The 19408-nt window shown below is 42.4% G+C and overlaps 1 protein-coding gene across 3 annotated transcripts in view; it reads right to left on the bottom strand.

Moving 5' to 3' along the window:
* Positions 1 to 8612: 8612 nt before the first annotated feature.
* The window catches only part of FAM124B (family with sequence similarity 124 member B), a 59364-nt gene continuing 48568 nt past the window's right edge, over positions 8613 to 19408 (bottom strand). For all 3 annotated transcript variants that reach the window (XM_077290864.1, XM_077290862.1, XM_077290863.1), the window contains 2 exons: positions 9684 to 11395; positions 8613 to 9291 (listed from right to left, as the gene is read on the bottom strand). In XM_077290864.1, coding sequence (XP_077146979.1) covers positions 10868 to 11395 — 528 coding nt within the window. In that variant the 3' untranslated portion in view covers positions 8613 to 9291; positions 9684 to 10867. The remainder of the gene's footprint in view (positions 9292 to 9683; positions 11396 to 19408) is intronic.

Here is a 19408-nt window from a genome sequence, read left to right as displayed (position 1 = left end):
AGGTGTCAGTCGATTTCCAATTTAGGAGTCTTGGACAGCATAGCTGCTGCCTCTATAGATGCTGTAATTAATACCCTGTTAGTTGTCACTTGGCTCTCTAAAGAATCAGTTCAAGGCAGCTAGAACTTTAAAGGAGCTGAAAAGAATTTTCAACTGTGAGATCAGATGAGAAAAGTATTATTTTTCACATTATGACTAATTGTTCTTCTTATATATCCATAGATATAGTTTATTTTAGATGTTTGTGGCACTTTAAATCACATGTCAAGCTGACGATGTATTTTTCTGTCTACCAAGACCATGGTGCGCCATTGTGAAAGAAGAAAAGCACAGAAAATGTTCTCTGTAGACAGACAAGATAAACTTTAGGACCACTCTTTGTCAACCGAAGAGCCAATTATCTAAGCATTGGAAAATGAAATCCAGATTGTTCCCACTGAGTATCCTCTTCGTCGTGCTGTTTTAATTGCCATTTACTGCAGTCCTCAACATGAAAACAAAACTATTTGCAGATACAGAACATTCTTTGAAATTCGTGTTCTTTCTTGTTCTTAAAAACTTTTCAAGACTCCCATTGTGACAGTCACCAGCTGGTACAAACCACTTTGTAAAAGTGAGCTGCAAAAAAGTATAGATATATATGTAGGTCCCCTTTCTTCTGAAAGCCATAAATTACTCACCTGAAATTCTCTGCATTCAGACACGTGAATCTTTGAAATTAACCATCAGCAATATAATAGGTGAAAGATGGTCACAGTGGGGTTATCATCTTTTCACTGGCTGTTTACATTCTCTTTGTAGGCACTGACATAATTGTATAGATATATCATAAGCCACCTGTGAAGTTGACACATTAATAAAGCTATGCAGCTTATACAGCACATAGTGATCGGATGATCGCAGCTTCAAGTCTCCTATTACATAAAGTAAAAAAAGTTTTTAAAAATATGAAAACATACACAAAAGTTCAAATCCCCCCACTTTGAAAATAAAACAATTTAAAAAAATACATTTTTTTAATCGCTGCTTTCAGAAATCTCCAATCTAACGAAATATAAAGTAAATTAATCTGATCTGTAAACAGCGTAACAAGAGAAAAAAATTGAAACGAATAATATGCAATAAGAGATGATCACAACATCGTATCTAACCCAAAATGGTTTCAGTAAAAGAAAAGTCAGCTCAAGATGCAAAAAATGAGCCCTTACCTGGCTCTATATGCTGAAAATGAAATCATTACGGTTCCGGATCGGAAAATAGCGACAAAAAAAAAATAAATTCATATACCGTAAATTACCAATTTATTTCCCACCACTTAAATAAAAAGAAAATCTATACATGTTTGGTTTCTACACACTCATACTGACCTGGAGAATCATATTGCCTGGTCAGTTTTACCATAAACTGAACATGGTAAATAAAGAATTCAAAAAACAATTGTGGAATTGCACTTTTTATGCAAATTCACCACACTTGGATTTTTTTTCCTGTTCCAGAAAATGGTCTGGGGGGTGAAGCGGATAAATGCACACTGGGCATGACTTTTCATGAAATCAAATCCACTTTGCTTGGACCCTTAATCCCTTCATGACATGCGCCGTCCCCTTTGATGAGGGCTCCGGCACTGAGCCAATATCTTTTCCAGCACGTCAGTTGATTTGAACAGCTGATATGTGCCCCTAACAGCCACAGGTGGAATCGTGATCCACCCACAGCTGCTAACCTGTTAAATCCTGCTGTCAATGTCTGACAGCAGTATTTAACACAATCGCGCCGGAAGCGCATCACATGACTGCTGGTCGCTGATGGGTTGGCATGACAACCCGGGGTGTGCAGCAGACCCCTGTAATTGTCATTGTCTGATTGCTATGAGCCCCACCTAGTGGTTGGTGCTTATGGCAAGTGAGCATTTCTGCTACACAGAGTTAAAACGACAGAATTACGTTTTTTTTTGTTGCGGCAACATTGCATTAAAATGCAATACACTGTATCTATACCACAATGATATAAATGAAAACATCAGCTCAGCGCGCAAAATTAAGCCTTTATCCAGCCCCGGAATATGAAAAATGGATACGCTGCTGGTCTCATAAAATGACACAATTTTTTATTTATTTTTAACAAACTTTGGATTTTTTTCACCACTTAAATAAAAAAAAACTATACGTTTGGTATCTACAAACTCATAATGTTCTGGAGAATCATAATGGCCGGTACATTTTAGCATTTGGTGAACATGGTAAAAATAAAATAAAAAATAAAAAAAAACTTCTGTGGAGTTGCACTTTATCTGTAATTTCACCGCACTTGGAATTAGTGTACTGTTTTCCCGTACGCTATATGGTAAAATGAATGGTGTAATTCAAAAGTACAAATCGTCCCACAAAAAACAAGCCCTCACATGGCCATATTGACGGAAGAAAGTTATGACTCTGGGAAGAAGGGGAACAAAAAATGGGAACGAAAAAATGAAAAATGGCCCGGGTTAAACACAGATTTTCTTCCCCAAAAAAATCACCAGAAAAAAATAAGTATTTATGCTACATGGGAACATGGACCAGTAACTTTTTCCTCCACTCTACTCATAGAGAATAATTCATTATTCTAAGAATAGCCCTTTAATTATCTTTTTCTGTTGTGAAAAATGCAATTCCACAATGACAAATTCTATTGCCATCCTATTGCAGAAATACGGTACATGTAAATTATTAAATGAACAAGTGCAAGATATAAAATACTGCTGCAAAGAATGTCAGCAAGCAAACAAAAGAGGACAACTCATGGATTTATAGGCACATAAAAACATTGAATTTAAGTTATTTCACTCCTGTCTGCATAATTCACTGCTGGTCAGCTATATCTTTTTGCATTTTAAACAGTAAAAAGTCCCTTTGCAGTAAATATAAAACTACTTGTTTTCTAAATTACTTACATATTATTTCCAGTAGGGGGTGCAATAATCCTACAAACTTTAAAGAGGACCTGTCAACTTTCCTAGTTTCTTTCCATAAATAGGAAAACAAGAAATAAAATAAATTATACAATAAAAAAATAAATAAATATATATATATATATACACATGCATGTGTGTGTATGTATACATATAAATAAGGTGTGTGTGTATATATATATATATATATATATATATATATGCACATACATATTAATATATATCCATGTTTACACATATGTTCATATTTATATATGTAGTCAATAAAACAGACAATTACAGTATGGACAATTCTATGCACATATGTATGCACATACTGTAGTTCATTAGGAATTACTAGCGCAGTGAGTTCAAATTTAGTGAGGGTTTGTTTGTTTTTTGCCATTTTTCCTAAATTGCTGCTAAACAGAATTTAACTGCACTGTGTGAATAAACTCTTAAAGAAGCACTCAAAGTTTTTATCCGGTTAATATAGTGAAATCATCATATCATTTTACACTGACTAGCTGAATCCTTCTAAACTCTATGTAGAAACAGGAGGTCAATATTCCCTGTATGACTCATCAGTCACTGCAAAAGTCCCTGGCAGGGGGCGGAAGGAGCAGATGGATCAGGAATTGAAGATGGGAATGATTTTTGCAGGAAAAAGACTTCCTGTTTTTATATAAGGCAGAGAAAAGAGAAGAATTAGCTGGGTAGAATAGCAAAATGAGCAATTGTAAGAACACAGTGCTGTATAATATGATGACTGCAATATAATAAGAGGATAAAAACTTTGAAGGGAGGAGGAGTGCTTCTTTAGCTAATAGAAAACTCTAGGTCTCATGTAGAAAGATTAGTATACAAAAAAAATTTCCTACAGAGGATATACAAAGTCTAAACTCTCCTGTTAAAATGTCAGGTTAAAAAAATCATTTCAGATCTTTTTCCACCTTTAAAGGGAACATGTCATGTAAAAAATATGTTATTAACCTGCAGATATGGGGTTAATCTGCAGGTTAATAGTGTTACTAACCTGCCCCATGCTGGTACTAAGAGCCTTGCTCTGCTAGTCATTGGTGTGAGCGGGGTCGACATTCCCAGCTCTGCTAAATCTGATTCTATTACAAGTGCTGCACCCAGTAAAGTAAGTGCTGGAATCAGGGTCTCTGCTTCTACATAGTGCTGCTCTCATATTACATAACAAAAACCTGCTGACAGATTCCAGTTAATGGCTTCCTCAATGGTGAGACATAGGCCTCGTTCACAAGTTCAGCATGTGGCCAGTATTTTACATCAGTAGAGTTGAGCGACTTTTACTTTTTTAGGATCGAGTCGGGTTTCACGAAACCCGACTTTCTCAAAAGTCGGGTCGGGTGAAATCGGCCGATTATTGCGAAAAGTCGGTGGCCGACTGAAACACGAAACCCAATGCAAGTCAATGGGGAATCAAAGTCGGCAGTGAGTGGAGGACAGGAAAACACCTACAGTGCCCATTTTAATGCCAAAAACATCAATACTGAAGCTTGTCAATCTTAATTTACTTTATAATAATAGTTAGGCATTGAAAACTGGGGGTCATTTGGCTAAAGTTGTGGGGGGGTAGGGCTGGCTAAAGATTTTCGTGGGCCCAGGAAACGCGGAATACGTCACGGCGGTGGAGCAGGGAGAGGTAAGTATTTCAACTTTGCAAGTGCTGTGATCCTGAGCAAGCAGGGGGGGCCCACTAGTTGGCATTGGCACTGGCGCAGGGCCCCTCAAAGTACGGCGGTGTGTTTGACGGCGGGCGGCGCCTCCCACTGCCAGAGACACTTTTGCGTACTATGAGGGGCCTTGTGCCAGTGACGTCGCCAACGAGTATGCCCCCCCACCTGATGAAGGAACCTGCACTTTCATCTGCACCTTCCTCTTTGTCCCCGTGTAAGGTGGTATAGTATGCAGGAAGGGGAACCTGACTTTCAGCAGGGTCAGATTGTGGCTGTGTAGCGTGCAAGGGGAATGTAGTGGTCTGGGTCAATGTACCAGCAGACTCATCTAGCAGTGGCTGGGCAATGGGCAGGATGACGAGGAAACACAGATATAGGCCCAAATAATAAAGTAGGCTAAATGCTGTTAAACATTGGTAACAGGAGTACACAGGCGGCATTGCTTTGTTCAGTGGAGGACAACTGTAAGGACTGGCTGACACAGTTACTAGGCCCAAATAAGTAAGTAGGCTAAATGCAGTTCAAAATTGGTAACAGGAGTACACAGGCGGCATAGCTTTGTTCAGTGGAGGACAACTGTAAGGACTGGCGCAGACAGACACAGGTAGTAGGCCTAAAATAAAAAAGTAGGCTAAATGCAGTTCAAAATTGGTAACAGGAGTGCACAGGCGGCATAGCTTTGTTTAGTGGAGGACAATTTCAATCTCCCTACAACGATCTCAGGACAAGTATGGCAGCAACAAAAAGGACTGCTGCACACAAAAGTGTGGACAAATAAACAAGATAACTGTGCAGAAAGGAGCAACAGGATTTTTACTTTTAAAAAAGCAGTTGGTTTGCACAGCGGCGTGCAAACAGCAATGCAGCTATCAGGGCTTATAAGGCAGCCTAATAAGCTACAGCGCTGATGCACAAAGATATAGCCTCCACTGTCCCTGCAAAACAAAAGTGGTGTTGGACAGTGGAAATCGCTACAGCACAAGCGGTTTGGGGGTTAATCTTCCCTCCCTAACTATGTCCCTTCTTCTGATGAAGCTGCAGCAACCTCTCCCTATGCTAAGATCGGCAGAAGTAAGATGGCGGTCGGTGTGCACGCCCCTTTATAGCCCCTGTGACGTTGCAGAAAGCAAGCCAATCACTGTCATGCCCTTCTCTAAGATGGTGGGGACCGAGACCTATGTCATCACGCTGCCCACACTCTGCGTCCTCCTTCATTGGCTGAGAAATGGCGCTGAACGCGTCATACGAAACGCGACTTTGGTGCGAAGATCGCCGACCACATGGCCGATCCCACACTAGGATCAGGTCGGGTTTTATGAAACCCGACTTTGCCTAAAGTCGGCGATTTTTGAATTTGTCCGATCCGTTTCGCTCAACCCTATACATCAGTGTTTGTAAGCCAAAACCAGGAGTGGGTGATAAATACAGAAGTGGTGACGTGTTTCTATTATACTTTTCCTCTGATTGTTCCACAACTTGCTGTCATCTCACAGCAGACAGTGTAAGGTGAGGATGGTACAGCAGAGCTGTCAGTGCTGTAAAAGAAGAGATGCAGTTGCCGACCTGTTTGTTAAGTGACAAAGCTCACCTGTGCTGTTCTGCAAATTGCAAAACCCCCTCTAACACCATTCACACTGCCTGCAGTGAGATGACAGCTGAAGGGTGTATGTAATCACACTTCCCTCTGCTGTCCTTCCACCACTTCGTAATCCCACACTGCTCTGCAGTGAGTGACTGTCATTACATGTCTCACACTGGGGAAAACCTGTTCTAAGCTATTATGGCAGCATGTTCTTTTTTTTCCCCCCTATATGTTGCTGCCTGCTTGTGATTGGCCAATATCTTACAAGGGAAGAAGTATATGCCCCTAGATAAAAATCTCTGATAATGTCCATTTGGACTTAACTGCTTCTGGACTGACGATAGAATTTAAACGTCTATACACATTGCTAAAAAAGCGCTGTGTAGGCAGTAATAGGAAGCACTGACGATGATGATCCTTTTGCATACATAGTGATCATGTGATCACTGCATATAGAGAGAAAGCAGGAGCTCCTGGATCATAGGAGACCCAGACAGCTCTAGTATGCACAACCAAATTGAAGAAAGGAGCAGCATCCATATCCAGGTGAAGAAGTAGAAAAGCTTTATTCTGCCATTACAAAGATGCAACGTTTCGGCTGGACATCAGCCTTTATCAAGCATGTATATCTAGTATGCAGTCAGGAGGCAACATTTCCATTGTAACTGGGGCTAATATATCAGCCCCTGTTATAAGAGAAAAACGAGGAAAATAAAAATACCGCCGAGCCTGTTTTCACCTTCTTGACCGTGCCAAATTTTACAATTCTGACCAGAATAGCGCCATTTATTCCATGGTGCTTTACATGTGAGGAGGGGTATACATAATAAAAAGCGAGTACAGTAATCTTAAACAATACAAGTCACGACTGGTACAGGAGGAGAGAGGACCCTGCCCACGAGGGCTCACAATCTACAAGGGATGGGTGAGGATACAATAGCCAAGGGCAGAGCTGGTGTTTTGGTGGATTGGTGGTTACTGCAGGTTGTAGGCTTGTTGGAAGAGGTAGGTCTTCAGGTTCCTTTAAAGGTTTCCACGGTAGGTGAGAGTCTGATATGTTGGGGTAGAGCGTTCCAGAGTGGGGGGATGCGTGGGAGAAAGCTTGCATGTGATTGTGGGAAGAGGAGATAAGAGGTGTGTATAGAAGGAGATCTTGTGAGAATCGGAGGTTGCGTGCAGGTAAGTATCGAGAGACGAGGTCACAGATGTATGGAGGAGACAGGTTGTGGATGGCTTTGTATGCCATGGTTAGGGTTTTGAACTAGAGTCTCTGGGTAATAGGGAGCCAGTGAAGGGATTGACAGAGACCAGAGGCCAGGGAATAGCAGGGGGACAGGTAGATTACAGGCAGCAGAGTTTAGAATAGATTGGAGGGGCACAAGAGTGTTAGAGGGGAGGCCACAAAGTAGGAGGTTGCAGTAGTCAAGGCAGGAGATGATGAGGGCATGCACTAGAGTTTTTGCAGATTCTAGGTTGAGGAATGCACGGATCCGGATATTACAACCCCTGGCAAAAATTATGGAATCACTAACTAACTTGCTAGTGCCTGGTGACCCGGATGTCGTCATTACGACATTGGGTCACCATTGCAACGATCGGGACCCCACGATGACATCTCACGGTCTGCGATCCAAGGGCAGAGGGGCTTTCTTACCTTTGCCTGCTCGCTAAATGCTGTGATTACAGCATTTAGGGGGTTAAAGTGCCAGGAGCAGTGCGGGCACCACTCCTGGCACTGAGTGCTGGATGTCAGCTGTCTGAATCAGCTGACATCTGGCGGTGATCGCCGACGCACAGCCCCCTATACATCCTTCCCGATCATGACGTATATATATGTCCTTCCCGATCATGACGTATATATACACTGCAAATGTCAGGAAGGAGTTAAATGTATTTTAGTGGTCCTGTATCAGTAAATAACAGCAAGAAAGGAGAGAATATGACAGTTGAATAAAAATTAACCCCATGTATCAAAGTAAGATGCAAAAATGACTTAAGCTACTTTGACATTAGCGTCGTGCACTGCACGTCGCAATGCGACGTTGCAGCGCACCGATGCATATTGTGCAAGCGCCGCACAACGGGGGCAGCAGATGCTGTTTTTCAACGCATCTGCTGCCCCATTGTGAGGTGCGGGGAGGCGGGGGCGGAGTTCCGGCCGCGCATGTGCGGTCGGAAAAGATGGGAACGACGCACCAAAAAACGTTACAAGCAACGTTTTTTGGTGGCGACGGTCCGACGCAACACTACGCAACCGTCGCACGACGGTTGCGATGTGTGGCAATGTGTCACACTGCGTCGCTAATGCAAGTCAATGGAGAAAAAATGCGTTTTTTCTCCAAAACGATGCATAGCGACGTGCAGTGCACGACGCTAATGTGAAAGTAGCCTTGAAGAGAATCGATCACCTGAAAATGCAGTCCAGATCACAAATTAAGAAAATAAAAACTATTTTTATTCAGCTCTGCAGCCAGTATTCCATGATTTAGCAAATTTAAGAATGATCATAGGTTGTTAAGGGGTTAAACTGCACAGGGTTTTGAAATACTGAATTATGCTTATTTTAGTGTCACGGGGTTACCGCGACAGTGTGGAGCCAGAAGACCACAGCGTCAGATTGCTCCTACTCGGGCGCTGAGAAGAAGCATTTCTCAGTCATTTTAAATGTGTTTATTTCTTCTGGCAGAACAGGGGTTATTCGGCAATGTTGGAAATCCCTGTGCTCACATCTGTGCTCGGTTAGCCACTCCTTTCCCCATTATAATAGGGGCTCTGTTACTAATCCTTGTCAGAGCTAGCTTTATTGCTGCATGGCTAACGGAGGGAAAGGAGTTGGTATGAGAAGGAGAGTGTCAAGGATCCCGGGTGTAACTACTGCCGGGAGGCTACTCGCCACAGTAAGGGAGCCCAGAACAGAACGGAGGAGAACTCACCGGGTAGCAAGCAGGACCTGAACCATGTGACAGAGGAGGAGTGGCCAGGGGCAGAGCCCGGCGCCTTGGTGCAAAGAAGGCGAACGGCTCCGGAGAGTAGTCAAATGTGCCGAGGTCAATAACCGGGAGATAAGCGAGGTACTGGAGGGTGAGACAGAAGGATATTCAGATGGAAGCCGAAGGTCAGAAAGCCGAGTAAGCAAATGACTAGAAACACAAAGCAGAGAAGCTGAGAGAATCAAACAGATCAGATCGAGCACGGAGAGCAAACAAACAACATAGTATGCCCACGAACACCAGGGGGTCAGGCACGCTGACAGAGTGAAAGTATAACTGACAGAGAATCCTAGTCCAGTGTGGGTATAAATATCCCTTCCAGATCCAAAAAGAGGCCACAACAATTAACCCTGAGAGGGCAGGGCATTAACCCTGTCCAAACCATGACAGAGAGTTGAAGGAGTTATCTGTGACTGTTGCTTAGTTTGTACATGTGGTAATTCCTTATCTTTCTCTATTTTGGTTTATTCCCCTACCTTCACATCGTGGTAGATTCCTCTGTTATATGTGAGTGAATATTTTGCATGCCTGGAATTTTCTGTTAACCCTTGTCTGTGTTGCCCTGTTTGATGGGTTGGTTTAATCCGGTTCATAGCAGCACCCCTTCTTCTCTGGGTGAGGAAAGAGAACAAATGGAGGGCTAGCTTAGGAGATAAGGCAAGGGCAGCATCTTCGCCATCTGAAGTATCCCAGGGAGCAGGTTGAGCTGGGGCACCCCCTAGTGTTAGGGACAGGGAAGGAGCCCCTGGTCCTGGGTCACCCAACAGCTGAGTCGTGACATTTAGTTTCTGAGGCCCAGCGGATGACTTAAAGATTCAAAGAAAACAGAAAGATAAAAGTCACACATTTTCAGCTGAATTGCACAAAATTATATTCCACATTGACATCACTATAGTTTTTCCGTGTTTAATTAATATTATTGTATGAAAAGCACTGTTCCCATAATGTAATACAGTGAATGTGAACTGTGTACAGGAACATGGAAATAATACTGTGAGACCCGGCTCCGGAGCGTAGCTCTAACTACGAATAAACTATATCACATACAACTTGATTTATAAAGAAATGTAGTTTATATTTTTATTTAGATGTCAAGATATAAATTATTAAATGATGAACCGCTGTTTCATTCCTTCAAAGGGTTGTTCCAGAAAAAACAATTGTTGGTTGCACCTCAGCGATCAGCATATCCTATGGATAATTTGGGAAGCCTCCTATAATAAGATAATGGTTTACCTTAGATCCTTAAATTACGGCTCTGCGGCTCTATCTTGAATGATCAGGTATGTCGATGCTTGACCTTTGGCCATTCATCGTCAACTAGACTGCCGGACATAGCGAAGCAATGTTCTCCGCTTTCATCAGCAGTCAATTAATGAAGATGAAGAGGAGCATGATCACCTCCGCTCCATTCAAGACAAGGCAACAGAGCCTTGTTCTGGGGATTATGATCTCAGAATCACTGGGGGTTCCAGTGATCAAACCCCCAGTGATTACCAAGTTATAATTTGTTATTTCTGGGGGAGTAACCTTTAACAAGACTAAACAAGACACATTTCTAATTAAATAATGGTATCATCTATTGAATGCTAAAAGTCTCATCATAAAAACAAGTGATTTTCCTTCATTCCAAGGAGAATAGATGCAGCATGGGCTGACATTAAATGAAAAATTCCTCGGTGAGCTCCTTGCTATTACTATGGAGTCGTTGAGATCTCTCAGGAGGAAATATTTTGGTTATGAAGTCGGTTTCTTTGTTCCCTTTGACAGCCAGAGGGCAGGAAGAGTCTCGTTGCCTGGAAGGTAAATCTTGAATATATGTATACACGGGAATATTTTGTAGATCTTTTTCCATCCCGTAGACAGATGGCAGCTGGTGCCTTCGATTTCCTACTCTGTGTCCAGTATCTACATTGGTCTCTGTCTCGTCTGTGTGTAGGTCAGGTTTAGGCATAGGTTTGGGAACACTGTCATCAGTAATATCGCACACCTTTTGCCTTTGTTCTGATGCACTGAATGACTTTTTATCATCTGGCTTGAGATTTAGGCTTCCTAGGACAATCTCTTCCTCTAAGTGTATTGTTTCTGATGGCGCTGGGAGTGATGATATTTGGGCAGTTATAGGACATGATTGAGGCTCTGGATCAGATCTGTCATCACTTTGTGACACTGTGGGGCTGCCAATCACCTAATAACCAAAATAAAGTATGTTAGAGAACAGAAAAGTAACAAATTCACCTTTACTGTAACATAAACACATCTCTGGTAACATAGATTTATCATACATATGTATATCCTAAAAATCAGTGGTTAAATATACGTTTCATACATTTCATTTGGAATCTTTCATTAATATTTCTATAAATAAAGAAGAAAGCTGTTTGTTGAGGATGACAATTACAGAAGGTTCCTCCTTTGTGTCAGCCATTGATTGACATCTTGTACTCCCTCCTTATGTTCTTTGATAGTGGCAGTGTGTATCATGTAGTTTTGTACCCCTGTTGCTTCATATTATTAGATACACGTAAAGTGAATCTGTCAGTAGGATCAACCCACCTAAGCCGTCTATATGGGCATCATAGGAAGCTGCATAAAGTGATACCTTCATGTCTGTGATCCGATGTCTTATTCCAGAAAAATCCACATTTTTCTTATAAGTAAATGACCTCTTCCAGGCTATGGGCAGGACACTGATCTGCATATAAATGGCTGAGGAGGGTTGATCATACTGTTATGTAATCCGAGAGCAGCATAATTCAGGGGCAGAGACACTGATTCCAGTGATGTGTCATTTGTCTCTGTGTTGTTTCTATAAAAGCAGTGTTTTATCAGTAGTCGATATCACTAATTAACTAGTTGTTTTGGGCCTTGTAGTCCTCTTACTCTATATAACCCTGCCCCCACCACTTATTAGCAGCTTTCTGCCAATGTACAGTGTACAAAGAAAGCTGCCAATTAATGGTGTGGGCAGAGTTATACAGAGCTCAGCATTGTCAGCACTGCTACAACCCCTGCAGAGAAAACTGTGATTTTATCAAAATGACAGAATGAAAACCAGCAAGTGATACATCATTGGAATCAGGGTTTCTGCCCCTACATCATATTGCTCTCTGATTACATAGCAAAATCCTAGTGGAAAATTCCCTTTTAAGGTTTTTGCTACCTCATCTAAGAACAGCATGATGTAGGGGCAGAGACCCTGAGTCCAGCTATGTACTACTTGCTGGGCTGATTATTGCAGTTTTGATAAAATCAGTTTTATCTGCATAGATTTACCAGTTCCCTAAATGCTGAGCTTTGTATAATCCCACCCACACCACTGACAGTTTTCTGTGTAAACTGTGCATAGGCAGAAAGCTGCCAATTAGTGTTGGGGGAAGAGTTATATACAGTAGAGTTCATGAATATGGATGGAGACCTGGCAGCAGACTTACTAGTCTTTTAATGTTGATCTCCTGCTGATAAAACAGTAATTTTTATCAAAACTACAGCATGCAGCCCAGTAAGTGATATATCGCTAGCATTAGGGTCTCTATCGCTACATTTGCATGTAAAACTTTGGGCACCCCAGGTCAAAATTATTGTTATTTTGAACAGTTCAGAAAGTTGAAGATGAAATCATCTCTAAAAGGCCTAAAGTTAAAGATGACACATTGTCTTCGTATTTTAGCCGTCCTCCCCAAAAAAATATCTATTTTTTTTCTAATTTTTAAAAATTACAAAAAGAAAAATGGGCTGATGCAAAAGTTTGGCACCTTTGGAGATTTGTGTGCTCAGACAACTTTGACCAAGGATTCAGATCTTATTTAGCATGTTAGGGTTGTGGCTTTTTCACTATCATCATTAGGAAAGGTCAGGTGATTACAATTTAACAGCTTTATAAAAACCCAGCCTCCTCTAAACTTGTGACAAAAACAACAGCCATGGATTCTTCTAAGTAGCTGCCTATCACTCTGAAAATGGTGGAGGCCCACAAAGCAGGAGAAAGCTTTAAAAAGATAGAAAAGTGTTTTCAAGTTGCCCTTTCCTCAGTTTGAAATGTAATTTAGAAATAGCAGTTATCAGGAACAGTGGAGGTCAAGATAAGGTCTGGAAGACCAAGGAAAATTTCAGTGAGAGCTGCTTGAGGGATTGCTATAGAGGAAAATCAGTACACTCGCTTGATTGCAAAAGACCTTCAGAAAGATTTATCAGATTCTGGAGTTGTGGTTCATTCTTCTACTGTTCAGAGACACCTGTACAAACATGGCCTACATAGAAGGGTTGTCTGAAGAATATCTCTCCTGTATCCTCACCATAAAATTCAGCATCAGAACTATGCAAAAGAACATCTAAACAAGCCTGATGCATTTTGGAAACAAGTCCTGTGGACCAATGAGGTTAAAATAGAGCTGTTTGGCCACAATGATCAAAGATATGTGTGGAGAAAAAAGGGAACCGAATTTCAGGAAAAGAACATCTTGCCAACCATTAAACATGGGGGTGGATCATTCCTGCTTTGGGGTTGTGAAGAATGGATTCAATTAAATTTCAACAAATTCTTGATGCAAACATAACATAATCTGTAAAAAAGGTGAAGATGAAAAAAAGATGGCTTCTACAAAAGGATAAGATCTTACTAAATACACATCAAAATCTACAATAGACTACCTCAAAATCCGCAAACTGAAGGTTTTACAATGACCCTCCCAGTCTCCTGACCTGAACATCATAGAAAATCTGTGATCTCAAAACAGCAGTACATGCAAGACGACCCAGGAATCTCACAGAACTAGAAGAATTTTCCAAGGAAGAATGGATGAAAATCCCTCAAAGTAGAATTAAAAGACTCTTGGCTGGCGACAAAAAGCATTTACAAGCTGTGATTTTGATGCTAGTGACTTCTCCTGGCCAAGCCGTGAGTCAGAGTGGTCAAGGAGTCCAAGGTCAGAAGCCAGGAGGGTATATCATAAACAGAAGGAAGAGACAAAAACGTGGTCAGGAAAAGTTTAGAGGTCAGAATACCAAGAGGATAACGAATCAGAGCAGAAGGAGTTAAACAGTCGGATGGTCAGAACAAAGTTCAAGGTCGGGCAACAAAAGATCAAGTATAAAAAACTCAAGGCACAGGAAGCACAAACCTCATTAGCTGAATTTACGTCTGGCAGAGGTCTGGAAGAAGCAGCTCAGTTAAGTAGCATGGCAATCACCCGGATAATAAACACTTGGAGACAGACGACGCCTCCCAGCCTCAGATTGGATAGTCGAGCTGTCAATCAACACACTGACAGCTCAGCATGACCCTGTACCAAATTGGATGGCCAAGCTGTCAATCAAAGTACTGACAGCTTCAGCACACCCCTGTACCGGATTGGATGGCTGAGCTGTCAGTAACTACATCCCAGAAGCACTGAGGGGTGAAACTGACAGTGATACTGTCAAAAGGGGTGCTACTAGGTACTAACCTTGCAGGGTACCCATTTTTCTTTTTGTTATTTTTAAAATGTAAAATATTAAAATATATATATTGTTTTTTGCCTAAAATATAAAAGAAATGTGTCATCTTTATCTTTAGAGATCCTTTCATCTTCAACTTGCTTAGCTGTTCACAATAGCAATTTTGTCCAGGGGTGCCCAAACTTTTACATGCCACTAAATATCATACTGCTCTCAAATGCAGTAGCAAAGATGAGTGAATTACAAATAAATTAATAGGGGGCATGAATGTCTCCCCTATACGTATTAGATGAAATTAGCTAAATATTTTCAGAGGGATCCGGATGATTGTTTGATGTTCTAGATTGTGAAACCTAATAGGGACAGTGCCAGTGATGTTTGTAAAGCACTGTGGAATTAATGGCACTATATAAATGAGTAAAATAAAAAAATAAAAAATTGTACAAGTGGGGGGAGGGGCTCCAATCAGGCAATGTTGGGGGAGAGAAGGTCTGTTTATTTTCAAGGGAGATAAGTCTCTTTCAGAGAAAAGATAGCTGCCTGCCTCATGTGTATGGCCCACTCTATTCTTTAGGCAGGAGTCACACTAAGCATATGAAAAATCGGTCTGAGTCTCCCTGCCGAGAGTCGCACGAGTGTAATGCGATTACAATCCGATTTCTCACACCTAGCATCCGATTTACATCCGAACCCAGTGCGATTTTAACATGAGCTTTTACATACTGCAATTCTCTACGTCATTTACACATTGTTTTCAAAGGAAATATTCCTCAAAGCACACACACATATACAGCTCTGGCAAAAATTAAGAGACCACCACATCAAAACCCTGTCATGGGCAGCCCAATCTCCAGACCTGAACCCCATTGAAAACCTTTGGCATGTAATCAAGAGGATGATGGATAGTCACAAGCCATCAAACAAAGAAGAACTGCTTACATTTTTGCGCCAGAAGCAGTGTGAAAGACTGGTGGAAAGCATGCCAAGATGTATGAAAGCTGTGATTAAAAATCATGGTTATTCCACAAAATATTGATTTCTGAACTCTTCCTGAGTTACAACATTAGTATTGTTGTATCTAAATTAATATGAACTTGTTTTCTGTGCATTATTTGAGCTCTGAAAGCACTGGGTTTTGTAAAAAATATGTGACCATTTTTCTCTGTCAGAAAAAAAATACAAAATGTATTGCTTGGAAATTCAGAGACAATGTACATTTTACTCAAAAATATACCTATAAAGAGAAAAATCAGACAAACTGAACATGTTGTAGTGGTCTCTTAATTTTTGCCAGAGCTATAACTAGATGGTGGCCCGATTCTAACGCATTGGGTATTCTAGAATATGTATGTATGTATATAGCAGCCACATAGTATATAGCACAGGCCGCGTAGTATATAGGAGCCATGTAGTATATAGCAGACAAATACTACGTGGCCTGTGCTATATACATACATACATATTGTAGAATACCCGATGCGTTAATACAGGCCACACAGTATATAACACAGCCCAAACAGTATATTACACAACCCATGTACTATATAATACAGCCCACGCAGTATATAGCAGCCACGCAGTATATAACACAGGCGACGTAGTATATAACACAGGCCACGCAGTATATAACACAGGCGACGTAGTATATAACACAGGCCACGCAGTATATAACACAGGGCACGCAGTATATAGCACAGCCCACGCAGTATATAACACAGGCCACGCAGTGTATAACACAGGCGACGTAGTATATAACACAGGCGACGTAGTATATAACACAGGCCACACAGTATATAACACAGGGCACGCAGTATATAGAACAGCCCACGTAGTATATAACACTGCCCATGTAGTATATAGCACAGCCCCCGCAGTATATCACACAGCCCCCGCAGTATATCACACAGCCCCCACAGTATATCGCACAGCCCCCGCAGTATATCACACAGCCCACGCAATATATCACACTGGCCATGTAGTATATAGCACAGCCCACGCAGTATATCACACAGCCCATGCAGTATATCACACAGCCCATGAAGTATATCACACTGGCCATGTAGTATATAGCACAGCCCCCACAGTATATCACACAGCCCACGCAGTATATCACACTGCCCATGTAGTATATAGCACAGCCCCCACAGTATATCACACAGCCCACGCAGTATATCACACTGCCCATGTAGTATATAGCACAGCCCACGCAGTATTTAGCAGTGTGGGCACCATATCCCTGTTAAAATAAAATAATTAAAATAAAAAATAGTGATATACTCACCCGCCGGGATCCACCGAAGCTCTGGCGATTCGCGCGTGGCAACCGCCATCTTCCGTTCCCAGGATGTATTGCGAAATTACCCAGAAGACTTAGCGGTCTTGCGAGACCGCTAAGTCTTCTGGGTAATTTCGCAATGCATCTCTGGGAATGGATGATGGTGGCAGACGCGAGCAGATCGTCGGACGACGGAGGGTGAGAATAGCAGGTTTTTTGTTTTTTATTATTTTTAACTTTACATATTTTTACTATTGATGCTGCTTAGGCAGCATCAATAGTAAAAGTTGGGGACACACAGGGTTAATAGCAGCGGTAACGGAGTGCGTTACCCGCAGCATAACGCGGTCCGTTATCGCTGGCATTAACCCTGTGTGAGCGGTGACCGGAGGGGAGTATGGACCGGGCACTGACTGCAGGGGAGTAGGGAGGGACTAATTGGACTGTGCCCGTCGCTGATTGGTTGCAGCAGCCATGACAGGCAGCTGGCGAGACCAATCAGCGACGCGGGATTTCCGTGACGGAAGTTGCATACAGAAAGACGGAAGTACCCCTTAGGCAATTATATATATAGATAGAAAAGATACAATACATGTATACACATAGAATACATCTATATATACATGTCAGTGATGAATGTGGCGCCCCTGAGGGTCCAGTCACCACAGAGGTACTGCACCTCAGCCAGAGGTGTGGTACTCCGCTCTCGGGTAAGGAAGGGGCACTACCCGAGACCCACACTACACCACTCCAGACCAGGGGATCTGGGCAGACCCTATTGAGGGAGGGCCCTATCTCAGGCTGGAAGGGGAACTAGGTAGAGGGTGTGGGTGGAGAAGGTTGTCAGTTGTGAGGAGTTGTCATGGAAACAAAAGGGAGGAGTTAGTCAGTCAGGGACTTGGTGAGGAGGAGTGGAGAGAGAAGCTCCTGAGAGAAGGGTTCCTAGGGGCCAGGGAAGGGAGGAATCCACCCGTGGTGCCCGAATCCACGCCGGGTGGAAGGACCAGGTTGCAGTAGGGGACCGGCCCCCAGAGTAGTGGAGAACTGCAAGACTCAGCTAGCTAGCCGGAGGCTGTGGTATCTGTATGTTCCACAGCCACATCCACACACAACCGCTGAAAATGCAGCCACATAGGATCAAGGGGACAGGAGGACGTCGCCCGACAAGATCCGAGGCTGCTGGCTTTGGACATTGTGTGTGAGGCACAGGGCAGGAGGGTGAAGCCAGGGCAGAGAGATGGCCAGGGAAGGAACATAAGAAAGGGAGTCTCGGGAAAGTGAACCCTAAATTACCTGAGAGCTGGCTGGACCACAGACCCGGAGGACACAGCACCCGGCTGGTGACTGTACCAAAGAACTGTGAGTAAAGTGTGAAAACTGCACCCTGCTGTGTCCTCAGATTTATTTACTGTGTCACCTTCCCTGCATTACAACATTCCCCATCATTGACTTCAACTCTTTAACTGCCCTGGGCCCTAGCTCTACCCATGGGGAGCTGTAACATCTTTGCTGCATCATCAACTGCCCCTGTGGACCTGAACCACAGCGTCGGCCATTTCCCTATTGCCGAGCACCATGGGTGGCGTCACGAGCAAATCCCCTATAAACTTTATTCCCCTTCCCCTTCAGTATTAATTTTATTGGACGCCCAGGGCCACGGACCGGGTCACTACTGCCGTGACAAATCCCCCCCCCCCCCGATGAACTCGGACCCGGCCCGAGTACCCCACGGCCCTGACAGGCGCGCCACACACACATATATGTATTTATATTACATATATAGATAGAAGAAAAGCCGGCAATTCAAGTGCCATGTACTGTAAAATCACTGCAGGAGCCGACAGGATCGAAGAGATGGATTACATACAGCAAATACAAATAGAATAGAATATGTTGATATATAGATGTCTGTGACAAATACAATTAATAAAGTGTGTGTGCAGTTTACTGTACATGTATTTAATTAATAAAAGATTATTTTTTGGAAAAACATGGCGTGGGCTCGGGCGCAATTTTCGTAACCAGCAGAGGGGAAGCTGACAGCTAGGGGCCGATGTTTATAGCCTGGGAAGGGGGTAATACCCATTGAGTTTCCCAGGCTATTAATATAATCTCACAGCTGTATAATTAGCTTTAACTGGCTATTAAAATGGGGGACCCCCAAAAAAATTACATGGGGTCCCCCTATAATTAGCCGCAGGGACATACAGCAGCGGGGACTCGAACATAGTATTGAAGCACACCAAAGATACAACACCTTACCTGAGCACGCTCACTCATCACTAATTACAACTTATCCATGTAGTTTGCAGCTCATGTTTCTCTTTGGAGATGCCTCCATGTTATTTTGTTTTTTGATGTGTGTTTTTGATAAGTATTATATTAATAAACTAGTGATTTTATATTTACTATCTTATGGTGTACAATATTGGCAGGTGTTTGTATTTCATAAAAAGCACAGAAATCATGTATAGGGATGTAAATGAGGCT

The sequence above is a fragment of the Ranitomeya variabilis genome, chromosome 2 (genome assembly GCF_051348905.1).
Source record: "Ranitomeya variabilis isolate aRanVar5 chromosome 2, aRanVar5.hap1, whole genome shotgun sequence".
Classification (NCBI taxonomy): Eukaryota; Metazoa; Chordata; class Amphibia; order Anura; family Dendrobatidae; genus Ranitomeya; species Ranitomeya variabilis.
The sequence above is the reverse complement of the archived record's forward strand: the minus strand, read 5'-3'. Positions and strand labels throughout refer to the sequence as shown.